The 26,324-nt window shown below is 36.0% G+C and overlaps 2 protein-coding genes across 30 annotated transcripts in view; one reads left to right on the forward strand and one right to left on the reverse strand.

The window, feature by feature from the left end:
• Nucleotides 1–8,746: 8,746 nt before the first annotated feature.
• LOC120081985 (Polynucleotidyl transferase, ribonuclease H-like superfamily protein) lies at nt 8,747–16,131 on the forward strand. Of its 3 annotated transcripts, none has more exons than XM_039037193.2 (6): nt 8,747–9,162; nt 9,562–9,621; nt 9,729–9,841; nt 9,913–9,981; nt 15,289–15,348; nt 15,461–16,131. In XM_039037193.2, coding segments are annotated over exons 1-6 (594 nt in total). In that variant the 5' UTR covers nt 8,747–8,871; the 3' UTR covers nt 15,462–16,131. The 3 variants fall into 3 exon arrangements, with proteins under 3 accessions (XP_038893121.1, XP_038893111.1, XP_038893103.1); XM_039037175.2 differs by having other exon boundaries at nt 8,749–9,162; nt 15,289–15,340; XM_039037183.2 differs by lacking the exon at nt 9,913–9,981 and having other exon boundaries at nt 15,289–15,340.
• A 2,343-nt stretch (nt 16,132–18,474) lies between these two features.
• The window catches only part of MEE44 (Nucleotidyltransferase family protein), a 45,193-nt gene continuing 37,343 nt past the window's right edge, over nt 18,475–26,324 (reverse strand). For 3 of the 27 annotated variants that reach the window (XM_090316178.1, XM_039028726.2, XM_039028753.2), the window contains exons 17-23: nt 24,895–25,301; nt 24,523–24,614; nt 24,328–24,418; nt 23,987–24,027; nt 19,497–19,543; nt 19,234–19,361; nt 18,475–18,956 (exon numbers count right to left, since the gene is read on the reverse strand). The gene's annotated coding sequence lies outside the window, so the exon portion shown is untranslated. Of the gene's footprint in view, nt 18,957–19,233; nt 19,362–19,456; nt 19,544–23,986; nt 24,028–24,187; nt 24,235–24,327; nt 24,419–24,522; nt 24,798–24,894; nt 25,313–26,324 lie in introns of all 27 variants that reach the window. The other 24 variants (XM_090316172.1, XM_090316146.1, XM_039028627.2 and 21 more) reach the window with 21 other exon arrangements.

Genomic DNA, 26,324 nt, shown 5'->3' on the forward strand with positions numbered 1-26,324 from the left:
TTCCCTTGATCTCTCTCATTAGGTTGAAGTAAAGTTTCGTGCATGGCCTCCAGCACCGTGGGTGTCCCCCTAAAGGATGGCATTTTTTGCATAACACTTTATTCGATCTCTAGAAATAGATAGGGTTGCTTTAGTGTCATGTTTCAATCGATTTTTCCCTATAGTTGGCTCATTAGGGCAGAACTTTTGAACCTAAAATGAGGGGTTACACTTACAAGAATTGTTAAGCAAGTTAATAAATTCTAGACCGAACAATGGTGACTGTTAGTTATAGTGACAAGGTGTTTTTTCTGTCTAATGGTTGAAAATATCTCATCTCAGTGAAGGGGCACTTGATCACCCTATGGTGACTTTTGTCCTGCCTCACTGAAACATCATTGCAAATTAGATGTCACTTAGGGTACATTATACTTTTTTTGCTAAAACCGTTTGGTTGTCTTAGTGGTTTAATGAAAATAAACTAATTATAAATAATTTATACGTTTCTGCAAATTTATTTTAATGGCTACCGCTACTTTAAATTTGCTTGTCGCTAATAAATTAACTGGCAAAAACTACATATCATGGAAAAACACGATCAACACAATTTTAATGATCGATGACCTTCGTTTCATCCTGATGGAGGACTGCCCTCCTATTTCAGCTCCCAATGTTGCTCGAAATGTTCGAGAAGCATACAAGCAATGGACACGGAAAACGAAAAGGCCCAAGCATACATTTTGACTAGTCTTTCTGAAGTCTCGACCTAGAAGCATGAGCCCATGCTCACAGCCCTTGAGATCTTGGAGTCTCTGAAGGGAATGTTCGAACAACCATCTGCACAGCTCAAGCATGACGCTCTCAAACACATCTTCAATGCCCGTATGCAAATGTTGCTTCATTCTCTAAGAAGTTTCACAGAGGTTCGACCTCTGGGAAAAAGTCTGTACCTTCTTCCTTCAGCAATAAAAAGTGGAAGAAGAAGAAAAAATGTGGAAATGGGAAAGCTAAGCCACCAACCGTTGCTCAAAAGAAAGCCAAGGTTGCAAAAGGAATCTGTTTCCATTGTAACCAAAATGGGCATTGGAAAAGAAACTGCCTCAAATACTTGGCAGAAAAGAATAAGGTCAAGCAAGGTAAATTTGATTTGCTTGTATTGGAAACATGTTTAGTGAAGAATGTTGATTTTGCCTGGATTCTAGATTATGGCGCCACTAACCAAGTTTGTTCTTCATTTCGGGAATTAGTTCCTAGCGATAACTTAATATGGTGAGATGACGATGCGGGTTGGAAATGGGCACGTCGTCTCTATTGTGGCAGTAGGAGGTCTCCAGTTGACTTTACAGAATAAATTCATTTTATTAGAAAATGTATATATAGTTCCTGGTTTAAAGAGGAATTTAATTTTTGTAAAGTGTTTGCTAGAACAATCATATTGTATTAATTTTCTTGCAAATAAAGTGTTTATTTCTAAGAATGATGTCAATATTTTGTTCAGCTGAATTTGAAAATAATGTATATGTGCTAAGGCCGTTAGCTACTAAAGCCCTCCATAACAGTGAGATATTTAAAACTGTAGTAACTCAAAATAAAAGACTTAAAATTTCTCCTAAAGAAAATTCCCAACTTTGGCACCTAAGACTAGGATAAAGTTCAAAGAATTTAAAGCTGAAGTTGAATATACCTTAAATAAAACAATAGAGACATTTCGATCTGATCGAGGTAGAGAGTTTATAGATCTGACATTCCAAAACCATTTGGTGGAACATGGAACTGTATCCCAACTCTCAGCACCTGGTACACCTCAGCAGAATGGTGTATCAGAAAGAAGAAATCGAACCCTGTTGAACATAGTTCGGTATAAGATGAGTTACGCTTCCTTACATGACTCATTTTGGGGCTATGTAGTGGAGACTGCAACGTATATTTTGAACTGTGTTCCATCCAAGAGTGTTACCATAACAGCTTTGGAGTTATGGAATGGACGTAAAGCTATTTTATGTCATTTTAGAATTTGGGGTTGTCCAGCACATGTGCTTGAAGCTAATCCTAAGAAACTAGAATCTCGTTCAAAATTTTATGCCTATTTGTAGGCTATCCTAAAGGAACGAAAGGTGGTCACTTCTTTGAACCAAAAGAAAACAAATTATTTGTATCAACAAATGCTACTTTTCTTGAAGAAGACCACATAAGGGAACACAAGCCCCGCAGTAAGGTTGTGTTGAATGAACTTTCCAAAGAAATTACTAACCTTCAACAAGAGTTGTTGAAGAACCCAACACCTTAACAAGAGTTGTTGAAGTTGGATCATCTAATAGGTCAAATCTACCTCAAGTGTTGAAGGAACCTCGATGCAGTGGGAGGGTTGCAAACCCACCTGTCCATTACATGGGTTTAACTGAAATCCTAGCTATGGTAGCTGAAGAAGATGTTGAGGATCTATTGTCTTACAAGAAGGCAATGGAGGATGTTGACAAAGATAAGTGGATCAAAGCTATGGATCTCGAAATGGAGTCAATGTACTTCAATTCAGTATGAGATCTTGTAGATCAACCTGATGGGGTAAAACCTATAGGTTGAAAATGTCCTACAAGAGAAAACGGGGTGCAGATGGGAAGGTGCAAACTTTCAAGGCTAGATTGGTGGCAAATGGTTATAACCAGATTGAGGGAGTCGACTATGAGGAGACTTTCTCACCTATTGCCATGCTGAAATCTATCAGAATCCTCCTGTCTATTGCCTCATATTATGACTATGAGATTTGGCAAATGGACGTCAATACTGCCTTTCTGAATGAAAATCTTGAAGAGACCATTTATATGGAGCAGCCCGAGGGATTCGTAACCCAATGTCAAGAGCAAAAGGTTTACAGGCTTAATCGGTCCATTTATGGACTGAAGCAAGCTTCTCAATCTTAGAACATAAGGTTTGATAATGCGATCAAATCTTATGACTTTGATCAAAATGTTGATGAGCGTTGTGTATAGAAGAGGATCATCAATAGTTCAGTAGCTTTCTTAGTGTTATATGTAAATGATATCCTACTCATTGGAAATGATGTAGGTATATTGATTGAAGTTAAGAACTGGGTAGCGACACAATTCCAAATTAAAGATTTAGGAGAGGCTCAGTTTGTTTTGGGAATTCAAATTTTTCGAGATCGAAAGAATAAGACGCTAGCTCTGTCTCAAGTATCGTATATTGACAAGATGCTTGTCAAGTATTCGATGTAAAACTCTAAGATAGGCCTATTGCCTTTCAGGCATGGAGTGATATTGTCTAAGGAACAGTGTCCTAAGACACCTCAAGAGGTTAAGAAAATAAGACGGATCCCTTATGCATCGGCTATTGGCAGCCTTATATATGAGATGTTATATACCAGACCTGACATCTGCTATGCGGTGGGGATAGTCAGTAGATATTGATCTAATCCAGGATTTAATCACGGGACCGCTGTTAAAAATATCCTCAAGTATATACGGAGTACGATGGACTACATGCTCGTGTATGGTTCTGAGGATCTTATCCTTACTAGATACATAAACTATGATTTTTAGACTGATAAGGATTCTAGAAAATCTATATCGGGATCAGTGTTCACTTTTAACGGAGGAGCAGGAATATGGAACATGCCAGTTTATACCAGGGCAAGTGGGAGATTTTGTACTGGGCAGTTTGAGCCCTAGTTTATTGTTTTGTGTACTTTGTATTATAGTTTGACTTTTACACCGTACACCCTACTAGCTTTAGGTCAAGCGAAAGATTGTTGGGGTTGATGCCCTAAATCTCATAGGGTCCTATAGTTTTTAATTGTAATGTACAAACATTTTATTTATGTAATAAAATATTTGATGTTTTATTTCAAAATTAGTTGCATTAACCATAAACCAATAAAGTAATATCCAAGGTTATCTTATAGCTTAAACATGTATATAGAGACATACGGGTGGATCATGTTTAAGTGATAACCCAAATGGTCTATAGTAGATGGATAAGGCTGAATACCTTATCCTGGTGACACTATGAGTATGACCCGTTTTGTAACTGTTACAATTGTTATAAAGTGCTACAAATGATATAAGCCTAATTATTCATATGGGGACATGTGGGCGAGGATATTCTATACAGAGGAGTTTGTATAAGACCGGACCACGAAATGTTTAGTCTCATTATATAACACCATTCATAATAGACTTACATTTTACCAGGATGACCATAGGTAATATGACCTGAATCCTGAGTGAGTTGTGAGCTCCTGCCTATGAGGGTGATCCTTTGATTTGTATGGGTGAAAGTAGTCAGATCACTGACTCAACAAGCCTACCATTTTGAGAATTTGTTTGATTGGAGAGTTGGAAATATAACTACACAAGATGGAATTCACTCATTCCCCAATGTTGGGGCAAGTAGATAAATTGCTCCCTTAAGGGCTGATTCTAGGGCTTGAACAATGTGGCGCCGTTCTCTCCTGGCCCGAGAGGGGTTTGATCATAGTTGGACTATAATTTATTGTTCATGAAAGGGATTAGTTGTACTTAAGAAGTTAGATGTAACTACAGGGGCAAAACGATAATTTTGGCCTAACTATACTTACAAGCAATTTGTGAAGGATCATTGGTAGCTGGTAGAAATACAAGTTATTGTAGCCTTTTATTTAGAATTATGAGGGTTAACAAGTAGAATATGTGGTGATTATACTAAGAATTCATGTGAAAAGTGAGCTTGTATCGATCAACATTGAAAATCTTGGCTAGTTCAATATTATGCGTTATTTTGTGTCAAAATGTCTATTTTGTAGCTATCGTAGGAATCAATCGCATGCGGTGAATCCCAGACCATCGCAAGGGTGATTGCATACGTTCATCGCATGGATGTTGCGGCTACAAAGTAATAACCATGATAGAAGAATGATTGCAAAGTTGGTGGAATGCGACGGTACTTCGGCAAAAACAAGCATGAACGCATATCTTGGGAGTACCAAAAAGATGATGTTGACATTTCACCTACCGCACCGTTAGTGGCAGAGGTTCAAAGTAGGACCATCATGTCGTTAGTAGCAGAGATTCAGAGAGGGACCATTAATGCTATCAGCGATTGAGCTCTATAAATAGAGCCTTAGTGCCCAAATTCAAAGTATCTAAGCTTCTGCCTTAAGGCAGATCCTTGTGATCACAGATGAGAGCGTGAGAAGACATTCTTTGAGAGTTCTTCATTCCTTCACCTATTCCGAGTGACGACTGGAGCTTTGTCGGAGATAGATCTCGAGAGAGACTACTTCATCGCCCTTCCATGGCACCACTGGCAGCCTTGACACACATTTGATGAAAGCAAGAGATTGCTTACATGTAGCCCTCCATCTCTCTTCTATCTTTGTATTGTATTACATTTTGGCTTAAGACATTAATACATTTTGTAAGAAATGCATTTCTTTATTTTCTTCGACTCCATCTTCATTAACTTGTTCTTTATCATCCCTTACTTTCATTACAACGAACTAAGTAAGACTGCAAGAGTATCGCATACTCAATCATGCAGCATAGACATATGAAGCATGTAGCAAACCATTGAGAGGTGTGCATTGCGCGAGTATTGTAAGTAAATCCTCTTTTCTTAGTGTGAGGCTGTAGTAACACTTGTCTATGAGTGGTCGCAATGCTTGTCTATGAGCTGATCAGTGGCGACTAACTGCTCGAGAGGGTAAGTAGGGGAACTCACTAAGCAAAGTAAGCAGTGTTCCTAGAGATAGGAATAATCTTATATTCAACCATGCTTTATGTGATCATCTTGTCTTATGAGTGCATCATTCATCATTTGGACATACTTGGGAGAGTAGTCTAAAGGCAAAATCTAGGCTTGGGGGAGTTAAATTGGATCACATAAGCAAGAGTAGAAACTTAGGAATAAGTTCTATCTGCTATTTACACATCGCATGCGCTCTAGAAATAGGATATGGTGGTATGTAGTCACCTTGTCTTATGTGTGTTAGAACGCATAAGCAAGAATAGAGACTTAAACATAAGTTCTATCGACATTTTCATACATCGCATGCGTATATTTGTGTATAGCATGATCGCATAACTTGTGCTGGTTGGGATTACCCTTGCGATCAAGCTTAATGATGTAGTGAATTTATCCCCTCCACTATTTTATCTATTTTTCCATACATCTTATTACGCGTTAACAGTTGTCGCGTCTCTACCAACTCTCATAGTCATACTTCCATTACTTAATCTGTTTAGTTAGGAGTAGGAGTAGCGCATAGTCTTTTAACTCCCTTATTCTTTTATTCATCGCCGCAAACACATTACTTCACAACATTTAGTTACAAGTCCCTGAATTCGACCTCGGATCACCCTGAGAAACTTGCGTTCTAGTTATACTTGGCGAGAAAGCAAGAAAATTTGTGGCAGGAACGCATGGTCATCGCATATATTCTTAAACGCATATTGCATATTTCTTAGTCCAACGCATGACCATCAATGCATGGAGATCAACGCATATCATAAGATGTACACATATTTACTCTCCATTTTTCATTAATCATCGTACTGTTGATTGGTTATATCCAATGGACATGAAAATATATCTATAGTGTGAAGAGTGCAGCTGTCGGTCTTTAGTAGAGTGTCCGACAGTTAACGGATGTTGAATAATTTAATTAAAGGGTTTAATTAATTATTCACGTACCGTTGGAGTTTCAAGCTACAAGTCCATGAGATCCCCTTGTTAGCTCAACGAGTTTAATGAGAATCAATTTTTAGATTAATTTTTGAATTATTCAAATTAATTGAGGGAATTAATTATATATGATATAATTAATTTAATTTTAATAATATACGATATAATTACTATAATGTATTTGATACATTATAATATTAAGTATTTATGAGAGTAAGTAAATATTTGAATGTGATTCAAATATTAATTATATGATTTGGATTCATATAGTTAAATTTAATATAAATGTGATTTATATTAAAAGCTATTGATGGGAGAAGAATTGAAACTATAGACTATATTGTATTTGATACAATATAGAAACTATAGGTTATATGTTATATGTGATATAACATATAGTTATATGTATAATAAATTAGTTATTATATATATAATTATATTATATTAATTTAAATTTATTTTATTTTTTATTTTGAATTAATGGGAGACAAATAATTTCACTCCCTTTTTTCTCTCCACCCATGCTTAATGTGGGTGGTTGACAGAATTTCAAGTGGTTCTTCTTCATCCTATAAAAAGAACGATATAGTTCTGTGACTTCTCTGCAAGAAAAGCTCTCTCTTCCTCTAAAAAATTTCCCCCCTAAATCCCAAATAGCCAGAGCCTATACCTCTTCGGTTCTCTGCTAGAGAATATCGAGGTCTCCAACTGCTAGTGTCCAATTGACCAATTTTGGTTTCTATTTATGAATTTCACAAAGAAGTGATTCGTGAAGATTGTCTTCAAAGGTGAGGTTTACTGTAACCTTTTATTTTATTTCAAGCATGTTGTATGTTTTTCCTTTAAATGCATAATTTTCTTCTTTTCTGTAAAATTATGATTCTGTAAAGAATTGGAATTTTAGGACGATCTCGCTTCCGCTCAAGGATCCTATCATTAGGGTTCCTTCAGATTTTTCATCCACGATTATTAAAATTTACAACATTCACTTCAAGGAATGTTGTTGCTCTAGTTGTCTGCGATTCATTTTTTTTAATCAATAACTCGTTATTTCATTCGACCACAAGAAGACATTAAATGAGTGCAAAATACTTTTAAAATATTTCTCTCGATATTGCTATTGTAGGAGCATATCTGAAATGTAGAAAAATGTCTTCTCTAACATATTTATTTAAAATTTTGGAGTCTCAAGTGCAACTATTTACGACAAGTTGTAGGAAGAAAAATTATTTTCTGATTATCACATTTTTATGGCATCTAGGTGTATTTTGGCATCAAGCACTAATGAAAAATAATTATTACCATTAATATCAGATGCTACAAATTCTAATTTTAGTAACATTATTACAAAATATTATATTTATATTATAAATTTAATATATATCAAACATGTAAAACAATATTAATTTATTAATTATAACGAAAAGAGAAAAATTGATATACCTCCAGGGCATATATTTAGCAAGGAAAACGATAAGAGTTCGTGTTGATAACATGTTGTGAACTTAAGAAGCACAACAAAAACACGAATACTAAAAAAATATAATATAATAATAAAATAAATAAATGATAAATAAATTAAACACAATATATAAATATATGAAATAAATTAAAAAAAATGGATTTCTCTCTTTTCTCCAATCTTTTTGGATTTTGCCCATGGTGTATTTTTCAAAACCCATCAAATGCCACTAAGGCAATTTAGCAAAAGGTGGATTACATGGACACATAATGTTGAGACACATGGACAACGCTTCGAAGAATGGGAGCATGACACATGGTCAATGGAGACTAATATGAGCATCTATTATCATAAATAAGTTTATAACTTTATAAGAGATAGATGTCACATCAATTATCTTAAGATTTATTACTATTTTTTTTTTATAGATTTTAAAACTAAAAACAAATAGATTATAAAAATTTAATGTTGTTAACAACCACCCAGTTAAAAGCAAAACCTTTAATGGGAAAATTGCTTAAAAATAATTAAAGGGAGTGGTTTTTTTTAATTATTTCATTTTTTATTTTTTTTTTAATTGAAACAATCGATTGATTGGGTTTTATTTATTGAAGGATGTTTTTTGTTTAATATAAAGAAGACAGAAGTAATCCAAAAAGAGAATGTTTTGGCGCGGGTTGTGATATGCGAAACAACGCCACCGTGACCGGGTGGAGCTTCTTCTAGTTCTTCTATTGTGTTGCTTGGAAACAATGTGTGCGCAACGTTTCCAAGAATTCCAACCCTTTCCGCTGCAAAGCCACAAAGTTCACTGTCCCACCATTTTCTGTCTTCCACGAATCCCTTCCCTTGCTCCTCTGCCTCCATCTCCAACCCTAATTTGCAAATGCCAGAAGGCGATTTCCTCTATCGATCTTCCTCCCAACGCCCTTCGCCGCAAGCTCGACCCTCAGTGGAGAGGTGGTTTCAGTCTAGGGGTCGACCTCGGAACGTCTCGCACTGGACTCGCTCTTAGTAAAGGCTTCTCCACTCGTCCTCTTGGTGTAATTTTTCTGCTAATTACACTTTATTTTGTTTCAATTTTCCCTCTCTGCGTTTTTCTCTAGCTTGTAATTTCAGCACATTAAACCTCTCGACTGCTTTCCTAGATGCCTGCTTTTGATTTTTCGGTCTTTCTGCTCCTAAATTTAGCGTTATTAACCCAATGATGATCGATGTTCTTATTGAATTTCATGTCTTCTGGGACATTAGTGTTTATAATGTGGCGAACGGCAGACTGCTATTATATTTTCAATTATGTTGTACACACTCCACCACGCTCTTTTTACCGGGCTGGTTTTTTGTTATACATGTATATTGAAATTGTAAACGGTTTCCGGCATTTAACTCAGTGTTGTGTGTTATCATACGTTTGGGACTCATGATTTCTTTAGCTGGCTTAGGTTCTGGAGTTGCGAGGTCAAAAGCTTGAGGTTAAGCTTATTGAGATTGCTGAACAGGAAGTATGTATCTCGCCCTCTCTGACGATCTTGCTAATGAAATGTTATCAACATGTTGGAATTATATTTCTTCTCTTTACTTGCACATTAATTGATGGAAAAAACTGTAGGAGGCTGATGAATTTATTATTGGACTTCCTAAATCATGCGACGGAAAAGAGACACCTCAGTCAAACAAAATTCGAAGTATTGCCGGAAGGGTGGCAACCCGGGCAGCTGAAAGGTGAAATACACCGAATGGTTGTTTGTCCCTCCTATGTCTTCCTTTCTGTTCTGATACTGCTTTTAGTTTAGGGGCTGGAGAGTTTACTTGCATGATGAACATGGGACAACAGCAGAAGCAGAAAGCCATATGATTTCCAAGTATTGTTGTCCTGAACACTTACTTATGTTGTTTTTTGTTTAATATTGTTTCCATGGATTCTCTCCTATAAAATTTCATATATCTCCTTTATTAGTATTGTTAGAGAATCCCACATCGGAAAAAATCAAGGGACCTCACTCTTCACTACTCCTTCCATAGCCAATTGGTTTTGAGATGAAACCCCATATTATCAAATACGGTATCAGAGCCCATAAAGCCCATACGGGTATTCGGTCTAATAAAAAAAAAAAAAAAGAGATCCGATCAAGAATGGTGAACCCAAAAGAGACACCATCTTGAGAGGGCATGTTGAGAATCCCACGTTGGAAAAACCAAAGGACCTCACACTCTTCATAAGATAGATGGACTACTCCTCCCATAGCCAATTGGTTTTGAGATGGAACTCCATACTATCAAATAATCAATCGATTCATTAGATTTCTTGGCTTGAAGATTGCGCTTGAGCATACATCGTTTTCGATGGAGGAGATATCGAGCCATTGGTGAATCCATAAAGTTTGTGAGCCTTCAGCATTGGAACAGATTGAAACTTCCTTGTGAGCCTTCAGCATTGGAACAGATTGAAACTTCCTGAGTGTATAATTAATTTGTAGAAGCTAGACGGATTGAGATTGGGTTTGAAATATTTGTGTAAGAACGAAGGAGAACAGAGATCTTTGGAGGAAGAACTTCCAGCCATGGTGATTGAAGGATGGAGGATCGAAAATGACGGGAGTCGAAGAAGAAGCTCTGATACCATGAAATCTTTCATATAAAACTAGTGAAAGAATATTTTCCTCATTAATTTAGAAATAACTATTTGGGTGAGTATTTATAGAAACTCACACTTACACAGCAGAATTAATAAAACTGACTAACAGACTTAACAAAAATTAAAACCAATAACTAATATTTTCTGACATACAATTATAGTTAGTGTGGATTCTGTAGCCTGTAAACTATATTCCACTTAATGGATTGTTATTCAACATAGTCCCCTATTGATTTATTCATTTTCTTTGAGGGTTTTGATGACATTGATTTTAGGGGTTTGTAGAAATGATAGACTACCATGTGAAGATTCTTAGACTAGTGACGAACTAAAGCTGATGTTAATATCTATTCTCTACCATATTTTGGCATTAACTTCATGAATTTATCAAGGTGATGCAGACAAATTGGTTGTTAATTGCTATGGTATAATGTATTATTGGGATTTAAGAAGCACAAATATGGATATGAGACACGGATACGACATGACACCGACACGACAACACGTCATTTTCTAAAAATTTAAGACATGGGCACGGCAAGGACACACTTACTAAAACATATATTTTTTTAGAAATATATACCATTTTTAAATAAGAAGGAAATTCAAAGTCAATGAGTGTATTTCCATGCTTAAAAAATTAGTTTGATGTATTTCGCTCTCAAATTTTATTATTTTTGTCATATATGTGTTGACTTAGTATATGTAAGAACTGTTTGATGCATGTCTACCAAATGTTGGTCCTATTTTGAATTTATACAACTAGTGTCTAACACATGGATTGTCCTAAAAAGTGTCTGATACGTGTCCAACAAGCGTTGGAGTGTCCAAATGTCCGACATAGGATACACTAACCAAACTAAAGTGTCCGTGCTTCTTAGATTGGGATAGGTAGAAAGGGAGGAGATGAACACTGAGATAAGAAGGTAGGAAAAGCTTATCCCAAAATTTAATATATGGCTTGAGGATTCAATAGTCAAGGAGGTGGTGGTGACCACATTCTGTTTTAAGTGCACAAAATAAAACGTTTAGTTGCAGACTAGTGTTGAACCAACTCCCAAGGATTTATGAGGCCTGAATTTTACCAAGAGGCAATGGGATGCAATGATCTAGTGTTTGTGGTATAGACTTGTTGATCATAGCTCTTACTCTGTGGCTTGATGCTTGCAAAGCACTCCTTTGATATTTATGGCTGGAAAAGAACAACGGGATTTTTTAAGAGAAATATGAGGAGTGAACAGATTTGTTGGATTTAGTGCATCCTCTTGGATCTCCATCTCTTTACACAATCCTTTTTTTTTCCTTTTTAATTACTCTGATTTTCTATCTACAACTAGTTTGAAACCGTTGTGGAATCTCTTTGGCTCGGCTGGAGGATGCCTCACTGTCTTTGGTGCACTCTTCCAATCAATTGGAGTTCACTGTTTCCTATTATAAAAAGAAGAGGAGAAGAGAATTTGACAAAGGCAAACAAAATCTGTAATAGCCGTGTTTTTTAAAGCTTGAGGCTCAATAAAGTGCAATAATCATATGGAGCTTAAGCACAAGATGCAAAGAAAAGTGCAGATTTTTAGATAAAGAAGAGAAAACATAGTTGAAGTGGAAATATGAAAAAAAAAACCCTAAACACAAGGAATTTTGCATTTAGGCTTGGTAAATTTGATTTTTTTAGTTTATAAAGAAGGAAAACCTTAATTATTATTATTTTTAAAATCCCCCAGGCCTAGAGCTTTTTGCTTAGGGCTTCACAAAAGGTGCACGCTTTATTTTGTGAGCCTCACGTAGCACTTGAGAAGGCTTTTAAAGCATTGTGTAAGAGGAAATGAATACCTTTGATGGAAAGCTGGATTTTTTTTTATTGCAATCGAGAAAATAGATGTTAAAACATCTTATAGTTCATCTTTTGCTGCAATCTCCGTCCTTTGCTTCTTTTCTGGAGAATTGGTGGCATAACAACCCTATTAGTGGTTGTGGTCATAGTCTTCTACCGAAGCTCAAAGGTTGTAAGTTGGCTCTTTAAGCATGGAACTCCTCCACCTTTGACTGTCTCTTATATGAAAACTAATCTCCAGAAGACCCTAGCTACCCTCAATTTTTTTGGAAGAACAAAGGTCTCTAGATCCTCCATCTTTCCAAAAGCACATTGAAATTAGAGCAGAGCTTTTCTAGTCCAAGTAGTGAATTAGAGCAGAGCTTTTCTAGTCCAAGTAGTGAATTAGAGCAGAGCTTTTCTAGTCCAAGTAGTGAATTAGAGCAGAGCTTGCTTTCTATATATGTGATCTCCTTAAAGAAGGAAACATCTATTACTGAATTGTGGAATTCCCCTGGGCTTCTTGAACCATTTGGCCTAGAAGAAACCTGACAGAATTGGAAATCGAGGACTGGGCCAGACTATCTGAGGTTTAACACCGTCTGGAAATGAAAATACTGAAAGAAGGTATAATTCTTTTTTTGGGAACTCAGTCTCCACTGCTTAATTATCGGGGATCAGCTCCAACGAAGATCCCCATGTTTGATCATCTCTCCAAGCTGTTGTCCTCTGCAAAAATGATGCAGAAACACAAGTTTCAGCACATGGCCCTTGGCCAGATCCATATGCAATGTTTTTTTCCTGAAGACTTTTGGTTGGAACCCTGCCATCCCTTTTCACATTTGAGATCTCTCCATCACGCTTATTGGCATCCCATTAGCGAGGGGCAAAAAAAATCCTTTGGCTAAACATCATTCGGGCTATTTTGTGGTGTCCATATGGCTTGAAATGAATTCTCACATCTTCACAGATGAATAGCATGATTCTCAATCTCTCCTCTCTTCAATTATATACATCTCTCTTGGTGTAAATTAGATTCTCCATTTGTAATTATAGTTTATCATCCCTTCTAGCTCATTGGAATAGGTTTTTGTAATCCTATCGTTAGTAGTCCACAATCTTTTTTCTTTGTGTGTGAGATTTCTTCATAACAATGAAATGTTTGTTTCGTATTTAAAAAAGAAAAAGAGAGAGAGAGAAATACATATGATGCTTAAGGAAAGAAGATTTCATATGGAGATTGGAGGACCATAAGGATCCGTGTTCAAAGTTGCACCAGCCAACTTTGGTCCCCAGTTTTGAGGTTACCAAACTTCAAAAGAAAAGATAAACTTGCAGACATTTGTTCTACTCTAATATTTTCACCGGACATTTGTCTCCACTGAATGCTATTGAGATCATCTGTTGAATGACGTGAATGATGGAGAACCTAGTCAATGACTAGGAATTCTGATACTCATGCGAACTTCTATATGAAACTAATGGAGAATTGACTTGTTCCTTGTGAGGGGTGTTGCATGGATAGTGACACATTTTTGTCCCCTGTAGTCATTGATGTTATCAGTTTCCGTTTGGTTTATTGTACTTACAGCCCGTTTGGTTTGAGGGCATTGAGGATGGAAATGGACTTGGGATGACCATGCCCATGTTTGTTTGAAGATGATGAAATTTATTCCTAGGAAAAGGGTTTTCCCAGGCATCACTTAACAAGGTAAGGGAGGGTTTTTCCATCCCCTTGAAAAAGATGGGTTTTGTTAAAACCCAGGCATCATTTGGTTTCTCTTCATTTTCTTAATTTCTTTTTTCAATTTGTTATTTTTCATTCCCTCTTCATCTGTTATTTCCTATTTCCATTTCTTCAATTTCTTCTGCGTTTATTAAAATATATATTCTTACTAAAATTAAATTACTAATGATGAACTTAATTAATTACAAAAATGATTAAGTATTAAATTGTAATTAATCTGACTTTAATTAAATATATAATTGATTAGTTTTAATTATAAATACTCAATTTTCAAATATTTATAATTAAAATTTTTATTGATTCTTAATTAATTAATTTTTATCAATATATTGAATGATATTTATTATTTAGTTAATTAATTTATTGCAATGATATAAGATTGTAATACTTAATTAAATAAATTGAATATAAACATAATCTTTGTTCATAAAATTTTGATAGCATTTTTCATGCACAACTAAACACAGTCACCTTTGAATCCAGACATCACATTTTTAGACATTCTATTTTTAGGCATCATTTATTTTCAGACATCTATTGAACCTTAAACCAAACGGCTCCTTAATGGAAGAGTAGAATGGAACAATTTTCATTTAAAATGGGCCTTGCGGGTATTTTTAGATTTTCATTATGCAAATTTAGATGCATTGTTCACATAAGAAAAAATAAATTGTTATTCCACTAGTATAGAAAATACGGTTCTCTCTCACAGTAAAATCGCATCTCTCCCAAACCCTGTCCGTTCAACAATTATGGTTAGACTGTTTGTTGCATCAAATGGAAGAACTCTATGTAATCTTTTAAACTTGGAGTTGGCTTTCCTCCACTTTGTAGTTTCAATAGTCTATGAAATTGGTTGATTATCCTCTTTGTATCAATAGATCTATACTTTTCTATATGGGTTGGTCACATATATCACGTATACCAATCAAAGAAGATATGAATATGGAAAATTGACCTTTCGATTTTTTCTTCAGGGGGCTCAATAAATCTACTCGGCAGAAGAAGATTGATGCCTATGCTGCAATGGTAAAGTGGTGAATATTCTCATATGTTTTTTTAGCATTGGACGATAATAAATGCAACAATCCATTTCAGGCGCTTTTTTTAGAAAAATTATTTTCTCACGTTTTACGTTATTTGACGCAGATGGTACTAGAGAGATATTTTTTCATGTCGGGCGAGGGAACCGAACTTGTAGTGCCTAAGAGTCTAATCTTACAAGATAAACTTATCGAGGGACCACCTACAGACCCTGACTTTAAGGATTGAGGATACCACCTACAGGCCCTGACTTTAAGGATTGAGGATGTGCATCAGACAAGGAAAAAATAAACTGGGAGAGGCCCTCGGTCAAAAGTCGGGAAATTACTGATGGTTTTCTTGAGAGAAAACACTACTGCTATCAAACAAAGGTATTTTATTTCTGTTGAAGTGGAAGAGAGCCGCTATGGCACTAACGACATAGAAATAGATGGTACATTGAGACGAGGGTACTTCCTCAAAACATGGTCACGGAGTTAGGTGAAAGAGATACCTTCCTTATGAAGGTTCATTCGAAGGTAGTGAGTGATGGTCGTGAGATGGTACATTTGATGTTATATCTTTACAACCTTTTCAGAATCTCCTCACACATTGAATTCATTTAGACTTCGGTTAGTTAAGGGCAGGATTTTCTTTGGTCCTTTCTATTACTATAGGCACCTTTGCACTTGTGCCTGTCCTTGATCAGAAAAGTAGCGGAAAAAAGGGTGCTGACGAATCTCATATGTATTGGTTGAAAATTTTCTTAACAAATAAATTAATCTACTCCTTGATTAGAGATGTGCCCGTCATAATGAAATTTTAAAATTGTGCTTTGCTAGTTAATACTATGGAAAAGATTCTCACTGCATTTAGACCTGTATAGGAAGTTGGCATGTAATCAGAATTGCGATGAAATGTTAAAACCAGTATTGGAATGAGATCTTGAAGTGTAAAAACGGTAGGAAAGAGCATCAAGTTGAAAATGGTGGGATGAAATATAATAGAAATTACAAACTGAGTCTAAAGCCTTCAATCCAAACATAGGTTTGGATTACAACCTATTACAAACCCGACCTTTGAGAGTCCTTGGGTTGGTATCTTTGTGCTTGAAAATTCTTCATCCCTCCTGCGTTAAAGTTAATCATGGCTCTAGTATCCTTTTCTAGTTTACCTTTGGAGGGGAGGGTATCACTCATGGAAAGACATCCGTTCTTCAATATCTCTCTTCCAGGAAGCTTCTCACTGTTACAGAGGCTTGGGATTTAACAAATGGGTACTGCTTTGAACAATTTACATATAATTTAATGACAGCACAAGGATTGGATATCTTTGCTCACTGTCCTGGATTTGTTCTTATGTTTTGGCATTGAACATAGGATGTAGAATCTTAACAATAATGGACAGTACATATACGACTCAGTCTAGATGGCTGTACCTTTTACAGTCTGTCCAGAAAGTTGGAATTTGTCAAGTACATAAGCATAGGCAATGTTTTTCATGAGGGGACTTTTCACTCTTCTAAGAATGCGACATTCAAAATTAGCCAGGAAATCATATCGGAACTTCCAAGAAAATATTTTTCTTTTCTTTATATCCTCTTGCAGGGGAACAAAGCTATAGAAATCTCGTGATTTTCTGCCAAATTGTGATGTACACTCTATGATACCCCAGTCTCCATTTTGGTGAAGGCCCTTTGTGTTTAAGATAATGCCCAGTGTAAAACTATCTAAACCTAAGCTTGGGGCTTTGTTTATGGTAAAAAACATGGTAGGAATGGTCAAATTGAACATAGCTAGAAGTACTAATTACCATTTCAAAAGTTGATAGTTAAATTTGTAAAGATAAAAGAAATGCTAGAAATAATCTCATACAAACTTTTTTTTTAAAGATTTTTTAAAATGTTATTTTAAAAAACAAACATGTGCAACGTTTGTGTTACAAGTGTCATCAATGTTTGTGTTATAAGTGTCATCTTGGAGACAAGGGTTTGCTTTCTTTCTATTCACACAATTGCATTATGTTTAACCTCCAAACTAATAAGTCTAAGAGCGATGATTTCTAGTACGGTTTTCACAGTTCATATTGACGAATAATAGTTGCATTGTTAGCTCGCTCTTCCCCTTTCAATATATTGTTAAATTCCCATTACTCATTGAAAACCCTTCACGACTGTTATAGTCAAGGTTGACTCACCTTTGACTTCTGAACAAGTCCCCGTGTTTTTAAGATGGATGCCATTTTTACAAGGTCTCATACTGATGGCAAATTTTATTGAGAGAACTACTTCATAAACAATAATCTAAACAATCCTCGAAGAGATAGTTGATTAGTTGCAGCTATCGATTACTTTGATCTTTGATCGGTCATTCTCATTATCCATGACGTTCCTACCTCAGCTAATTAGATGATAAGGATTTGATTTAAATAATTTGTTAAAATAAAATAAAATAGGAGAATATACACATGGCTTTACCGAGCAATTGAAAAGTTGTTTGCTCTAGGTAAATCTGTGATTGAAATTACACGTGGATAAGAAATTGGAAGCTTGTTAATTTTTACACTCGTCCATTTACTCAGTTTAATTTTAGTTGTGATTACAACTCAAAAACCCTTTTTTCATGTTTACAAAATTTGATTCAACTGTTAAAAACTAATTTGATTGATTCGACCTAGTTCCACTATTTCTACAAGAGAAGAATTTGGAGGGCTTCTACAACCAAACTACAAAGCTTTTAATAAAATTATCAATTATAAAAGGTTATCAAAGGTTGAGAAAATTTCTCTGAATTATTCTTCCATTCCTCTCGCACCAGAGATGCTAGAAGAAAACCTGGTTTATAGCCAGTCAGAAAATTTTGCCCACACCATGGAAAGGGTGAACCACAAATAACTTAAGCCAGAATAGTGGATACGTCGTTCACCAAAACCATGGGCCAAGCATAAGCTTCAAGCGCTGTTTGAGAAGCAAAAGGGCAATGTACAAAAAGATGGAAATGATGTTCTGAATTAGAAAAAAACATCACACAAATACCAGAAAAGGGAAATGTACGACGAATACCAAAAAAGTAAAAGGGCATTGTACAAAGAGATGGCTAGGATACTGAGTTAGAAAAACACATCACACAACATGGAGGACAGGGTGAACTGTGGCATTCTCCTTTGTATCAACGGCCTATAGTAATTTTACAAAGTTCAACAAGACTGATATCACATAGGAAAAATGTTATTTCTCTTCGGGTAATCATCCATCCAAATCACCAAATAAAAATTGTTCGGACTACGACTAATTCATGGGTGACATTGCCCATGAGACTTTTAATTGTAACTTTAGTGGGTCAGGAGGCCATATCCAAGAGTTGTTCATGGACCTTAAAATGATAGGCGAAAGGTGGGTAAGACTGGACCATTTAGACCTCCAAATCATAGATTTTGGTGAAGACCCCAAGTCCCAAGCAACTTGTGAACTATTCCAAGTGGGATTGTAACATCGGGGCAAGTGTACGACCATAAAAGTCTTGGAAAAACCATAGCAATAACCCCACAATTCAACTAGGAGTATGGCAAAAAGATGTGTGAAAACCATTCCCGAAATATCTTTGAACTCGTTCAGCAAAAATATCTGTAGTAGAGCAAATAAAATGTCAATGAGCATTATAAGGGTTCTTAAAGTGTGTGGTGGGCATAAAAGATTAGTCTCGGACTCAAATTTCAACATCTTCCCCAAAAAAATTAAATATTAAAGAAAAAGGAACAAATACAAAATTAGAATAGCATAATAATACATTGGCACCGTAACCAACTATTTACTGCATGCAGCTTGGCATCCAGCTTAAAACAATGGTGAGATACCAAATAACACGAAACATAATTGATGTCAAAAAAAAAATTCAATTTACCATAAGATCGAACGATTTTCATGCTATAATGGGTCTGAGTTCGAGGGTATTCTTGTTTCAATGTATGTTCCATGAAAAAGAAAAGCCCATCTTTGAGGCACATATTGGCAATCAAGTCCCAGCTTCAACTGAAAACAGATGCAAATTGTTAACGAATGCAATATAGGATCATTTTTTTCTGAAACAGATGCCAACTATAATTTGAACATGAACTAATATACACCTATAAAACTGACCAAACAAAAAGCAACTAGGATGTATACATTGGCTTGCCTGCCTGATAGAAAAAAGCTCCCAAGTTCAAACCCTGCTGGATAGTTTAAACTTTTAACAGTAAGTTGTAAAACATTGAAAAGACTCCAGTAAAGGGTAACACTAACAAAGATTCCCGGAAAATGACCAACTAGAAATAAAAGAAAGCACAATTAAATTAGAATTCCAATTTGGTTTTCATATCTGGTGCACATGATAGCAAATTCTGGGGTTAGCCTCACCTAAAGATTGTAGAAATGTTTTTTTGGATCAGAAATAATTTCGTCGACGAATGATTATCCAAAGAGTACAATAGGAATATACCAAAAGGGATGTTTCCCGTATACAATACAAAAGCAGAACCCAATAGGACCAAAGATTGTAGAAATTATGAAAGAGGTTCGTTTTAATCCCCACATTAACAGATAGAGGAAGAAGTTTAATGACCAGCCAATATTTTGGCAATCCTGTTAAGCTGGCTTGTAACAATCAGGATAGTTTTCTTTATATAAAAAAACAGCTGTATGAGAAATGTCCCCAAATGTGACAAAATGGAGGTTCAGAAACAGGAGGATTCTTGGGTTTTTTGTACGGATGACTTCATTTGGGAGGCCCAAATGAAAAATGGCCTCCTGGAGAGAAAGTAATGGAAAGTGGCCTTCTACTTGCATCATAAGCATGCGATTTTACCAATTCGCCCCTGAGATGCACCCCTCGCACCTGTCAATATGAATTTACTCGATCCTTGATGGCTCATCACATGTTTCTCGATGTACGGTCACTCAATACCTAGCTTCATGGTCACTCGATACGACTGCAATCGATACGTGTATACTCGATCATATTAACGTCATACTCGATGCTCAATTTACTTTATACTCAATTATTTTGAATTATCCATGCCACTCGATACGGAACCTGTTTTGTAGTTAATGCTTATATACGAATATGCACAAATTGGGAAATTTTCTGACCATATACATGGTGAATTTCAAATCGATTTCCTGAGATGTGAAGTAATTTTTTTTAATTAACTAAGAACAAACAAAACTAAAACACAAAAGATAAAGTCGGGATCACTTTCCCTTCATAAAACCTAATTTTCTTGACGAAGATCAAGTTATAAAGGCATTGAGATCATTTCACTATATTGTCTCACCTCAAATAAGTAAATGTGCTTTTTCCTGCTCATTTTTTTTTTTTAACTTTTCTGACGATTTGGGAGACATACAAACGTAGTGAAGAGAACGAGTGAGTGTGTACTGATACATGCAAGTAGCTCTCAGTGGAGTGAAGATGAGGGGAGAGAGCTATAAAACAATAAGCATCGAGTTGAGAATACCGAACATCGAGTATTTAACAATTACCTATTTTCCTAAATGCTCATTTTTTGTATTGTTTTTCTTGAAGGATGGATAAGTATATATTCTTACGTTATGGTGGTATGTGGGACAACATAAAAGAATGCTATACTGGAGGCCATTTAAAGGGTGTGCTAGTTCCAAGCACATTGACGTACAATGAGCTGGTAAATCTTGTATATGATATCATGCAAGTTAGTTCGACAGAGTTCAAGATTATAATGAGGGTGAAATATAAGAGGGATATCGATTCTCCTCCAGTATGCTTAATGGACGATGCTGATGTTAAATTTCTCCTCTCAGAGTACGATCGTACTAGACTGCAAGTATTTGTAAGTCTTGAGGAAATCGAAAAATTCATCGCGGGACTCATTCCTAACCTCTTCCTCTTCTATCATCGCATTCTCATTTACACATGTCCCAACATCTTTTATTGTCACATTCGGATGCAATACATTCGCTATATTAACATCAATGTTTTCGTTTTCCAGTGAGACAACCAACGGACAAACATCATGCTCATTTACATCACCTTCACACATGGGTTGGTCTGATTTCTCTGGGTAATCAAATTTTCCCGCGATGAATTTTTTCGATTTCCTCAAGACTTACAAATACTTGCAGTCTAGTACGATCGTACTCTGAGAGGAGAAATTTAACATCAGCATCGTCCATTAAGCATACTGGAGGAGAATCGATATCCATCTTATATTTCACCCTCATTATAATCTTGAACTCTGTCGAACTAACTTGCATGATATCATATACAAGATTTACCAGCTCATTGTATGTCAATATACTTGGAACTAGCAAACCCTTCAAACGGCCTCTAGTATAGCATTCTTATGTGTCATCCCATATACCACCATAACGTAAGAATATATATTTATCCATCATTCAAGAAAAACAATACAAAAAGTGAGCATTTAGGAAAATAGGTAACTGTTAAATACTTGCTATACTCGCTACTCGATTCCACAATTTGAGCTTCAGATTCCTCCTTCTACAAACTTGTTTATAAATGTCTTCATTCTCTTACCTTAAAATTTGAGCTTCAAATTCCTCCTTATCAGCCCAGAAACCTTCAAACTTCACACCTTGCTAACGATCACTCGAGAGCTTGAACTACTTGGGGAAACTTCCGATTTCAACTCAGTTTCTTGGGAAATTGCTTCTGGCAGCCCAAAGTCATCATTCACACACTTCGAACTTCAAATCAGCTCAAGAACTTCCCACTTCGCACGAGTCAAAAGGCCAAACCGAGAGCTTCTTCTACTTCTTTCTTTTTATAGTTAAGGATGCATGCCTCAAATCAAGCTTAAGGTGTCAGCTAGCCCACTAAGTGGGATTAATTTCCCTAACCTCGACAGCTGGCCCACCAAGGTGAGTGATTAAGCTAAAATCTTTCACTAGCTCACCAACGCATGACTTTTCCTTCACCTCCCATCCGTGCATGGCTCACTTGATTGCATGCCCAGCTCGACCAATGCATGTGCTTGCTCCATCAGCACTTGAGGCACGCACCTCTCTAACCTCAGCGCATGCTTCAATGCCTCCTCATGCCAACGCCTAGACTAGTGGCCGTCACATGGCTTCATTCTTAGTCATCACTTAGCCAATGCACACTTAGACCTTGCCTCTACAGAGCCTTGCCTCAACTCATGTCTTACGCCCCTCCTAACCTTGTTAGATGCATATGGTTGCCGCACACCCACCTTGGTCATCAAGCCTACTTAGCCCCAACGTATGGCCCATACTTAGCCACATTCTTCTTCCTACAAGGCACACACGCTTCCTTTACCCGAGAGCCCTATACTTCAACACTTCGAATATTTTCTTCATCCCTTACCATTCTCAAGCCTTTTCCCTACATCAGTAATACTTAACATAAGTTAACCATTCTTAACATATTAATCAGCATACTTAAGTAGGAAAAACAAGGCACAGGATTCACATTTTTTCTTTCTATATTTGTAAAAGATCTTCCTTCTATATAAGAAGACCTAATCTGCACATATTCAATAAGAAAAAGGAGATTAATATTTCTATTCCTCCAATTTCTACACTTCATATGCCACCACCAAAACACATTTGTTACCAAACCCTTTTCCCTCCATAATTTCTCCCAAAGTGATGCAGACTACGAATTTTGGAGAATTCTTAGAGTAGAAATATTATTCATTAGTTGTTCATACATGAGGGAACGACTCCTATTTATAGAGTTTTCATACAAATGAGGTAAAAAGGGAATTAACCTAGACTTTTACCCAATTACCCAATTAGGCCCACTCTTCTTACATCATTCTACCCCTCCAAAGAGAAAACTCATTCTCGAGTTTAAAAAAAATGAATCAATCAAGAAATAAAATAAACTCATTCAACAGAGTAGGGTCAAACCAACCTCCTACATCTTAAACAAAAATGTTATGAAAAAAGTCCAAGACATAACCAATTTGATGTAGACCACGAATTTGGAAGAATTTTTTAAAAAGAAATATTATTCATTAGTTGTTCATACATGAGGGAATTGACTCCTATTCAAAGAGTTTTAATAGAAGTGGGGTAAAAAGTGAATTAACCAAGACTTTTACCCAATTACCCAATTAGCTCCATCTTCTTACATCACAAAGACTCCAAGTCCACTCCATTGTATGTATTTTCTGAGTTTAGTTCGAAGATCCACCCTTTCTTATTTCCTACTCTATAATCTTCTGTAGCTTCATTTTAGCTACATTTTCCACTAAAGTTGACTAAAATTTGTCTTTTCTCATTGAATGCATTTTCATTAGAAGAAACTTCATTTTAATTAGAAGAATTAGTATGACACAATATCTCAGTATTTCCCATAATATTTTGGCAAGAATTTTATAAGTGATGAGGTCAACTAGTCGATTCCTTCACCAGTCAACTAGTCGATTCCTTCACCATCCACGCTTTCTACTTTTTCGGTACAAGAAAATGAATACATTCCAAAATCTAAGAGTAAATTCCATCGTAAATTCATCCAGACCTGGAGCCTTACATCTTCCTAACTTGCCTTATTTCAATTGCCCTCAACAATAGAGTTGAAGATAGTGATATCTGTTTTTTCTTTTTTTTTAAGAAATAATAATGATAATAACAAATAAAGTCAAACTTACCCAAAGAAGTAAAGGAAGTCCATCAAAAGGTTCCCAAAGTTCTGCAGGGACATTGAATTAGGGAAAGTTTAAATTCATAACCTCCATTAGATATGCCCAAGGAGAGAAAACAACACCGATTTAAAAAATTAATACAAGCCTCAAGATTTTAATATTGTTGGTATGTACATGCATCAGAACTGCAAAATTATGAGAACTTACGATTGCTTGGTACAAAGTACAAATGTAATAAAGAATCGGAAATGATCCTAAATGGAGACAAATTTGACAAAACGAAAACAAAAGATATGTCAATAAACTGTTTTGGATCTCAACAAGTAAGAAAGGATGAGTTTCCTTACCCACGGTAAAGGGATAACCATCATCTCCTCATTGAGATGACAACCACGATCAAAGAAAAGACTTTAGCGGGGACCAAATGATGATTGCCAACTGAATGACATTAAACAGTTAGAACGAAAATGAACTCTGCCAAAAAAATCTAAATAAATGATAAACACGTGCTCAATCTTGAAGTAATAGAACTTTGTTTGTACCTCAATTGTCGCAGACATAAACTTACTGCCAAGTAAGCAAGTGGACGAACCCTCACCACTTCTTAGGTCCTCCAGAGTAGCTAGGTTTGATCCTACGTATGATCAGACAAGCATAAGTTCTTAATGATCTTTTTCAGTAAAACAAAAATTGCACACAAGAGGGTTCTAGTATTCTCTCCTTTGAAAGTGTAAATTTTACAGGCATCTTGAAAGTTTGATCCAAATGAATTCCCACTAAAGAATTCGAAGTGGGGACCCAAATGATGATCACATAACTGAACATTATATAGGAAGTTACTATGAAATAGTGGACCATGGAGACTAAAAAAATTAATGGTAATCTCGGAGAAAGCCACAGAATTTAGCACATACCCTACTGACATGGAGCAGCACTTCGACCTAGTTGACAAGTGAACAAACCCATCATTACATAGGTCCTAATTGAATGATAAGATAAGATTCCATGGGACACACATTATCCTACAATTCATAAGTACTTCCTAAGATGCTTTTGATCTCCTTCAATTGATGTAGCCCATAAAAACACTTTGATGAAGAGTATCCAAACAATCTTCTTTTTCGTTTTAAAAGGTTGACCCATCAAAGATAAAGGAAGATCCCTAGGTCATTTGGTAGAACTGTATAGCCCATCTTCAGGATGAAAGATTTTCCTTACAAAACAAGTTTGCAAAGCTACAAGAGAGGAAAATATGGCTCTGTGACTCTGCACTCTTCTTGCACAGCAAACGCCATTGTGGGGAAATGGACATATTAGACATCTGCATTGAAGCTATTCAAAGGTGTTAATGACTCGGTGGTGTAAACCAAATATTGCAGAGAAATCAATATTATTCAATGAGTTCCTTTCAACAAATGGCGTCCTTTATATGGGAGAAAAACCACGAACAAAATATACCTAAAACAAAACAGCCTTCCAACTAAAACAAATAGACCCTCACAGTAAAACATAAACCAGCGGTAAAAAATAAAAAAAATAAGAAAAGTAATTAACAACCAAATAAACTACATCACTAATAGAACTTCATCTTTTTGGGGTGGTCACTCCATATTCCATATAGATTTGTATAGAATGTTAAAATTCACTTTTCAAGCCGATGCCATTAAGAATTTAGTAGAGAAGAATCCGTTGCTATCAAGCTTCCAGCAAGGATTCAGTAAGGAAGGCATTAGGTTAGATCATTCTTCAATTTGAGCATCCTTTAGGTTTCTTCTCATCTTTAGAACGCAGATTTCAGCTTCTACCTTCGAACCATCGTTAACCAAGGCTTGGTTATTGTTTGATTTTCTTTCTTTTCTCTTGTAATATTAGATGGTTATTATGTATACATTTATCATTTATGTTTGTAATATTCTGTAATACTTTTTTTCTTTATTGGTTGATCGTCTTTCTTCTATATAAGAAGACCTTGTATTTGATTCATAACAAAGAAGAATAACTTACACTATTCTCTTCTAATTTCTACTTGGTATCAGAGCAGAAGGAAAAAGAAAACCAACCTTTAGAAACCCTAGGCACTGCTGGCAACCAGGTCGAAACCCTAGCTGTCATCCTAAAATGGAAATCTACTTTCGACACTTTCTCCATGTTAGGCAGCTTCTATTCCTTTAAGCCGATTTGAGTGTGTTCACGACCGATTTAGTCGTGGTTGTTTGTCCTTTCTCTCGTGGGTTCATCGTCAAAAGCCATCCTAGCCACTGCCGAGTCACTGACAGCCATCGTACCGGCCATCGCTCCGCCGAACGTTGTCGCATTCATCGTCGGTCGCCAATCGCTTGAAGGG

The sequence above is a fragment of the Benincasa hispida genome, chromosome 1 (genome assembly GCF_027475165.1).
Source record: "Benincasa hispida cultivar pf3 chromosome 1, pf3_genome.v1.1, whole genome shotgun sequence".
Classification (NCBI taxonomy): domain Eukaryota; kingdom Viridiplantae; phylum Streptophyta; class Magnoliopsida; order Cucurbitales; family Cucurbitaceae; genus Benincasa; species Benincasa hispida.

Excerpts from the sequence above, each read along its gene's own strand:
- LOC120081985 (XM_039037175.2), top strand. The coding sequence starts at position 8,872 with ATGTGTGCGCAACGTTTCCAAGAATTCCAACCCTTTCCGCTGCAAAGC. Across the intron at positions 9,982-15,288 it reads GAAAGCCATATGATTTCCAA|GGGGCTCAATAAATCTACTC; the intron begins GTATTGTTGTCC and ends TTTTTTCTTCAG. Across the intron at positions 15,341-15,460 it reads TTGATGCCTATGCTGCAATG|ATGGTACTAGAGAGATATTT; the intron begins GTAAAGTGGTGA and ends TATTTGACGCAG.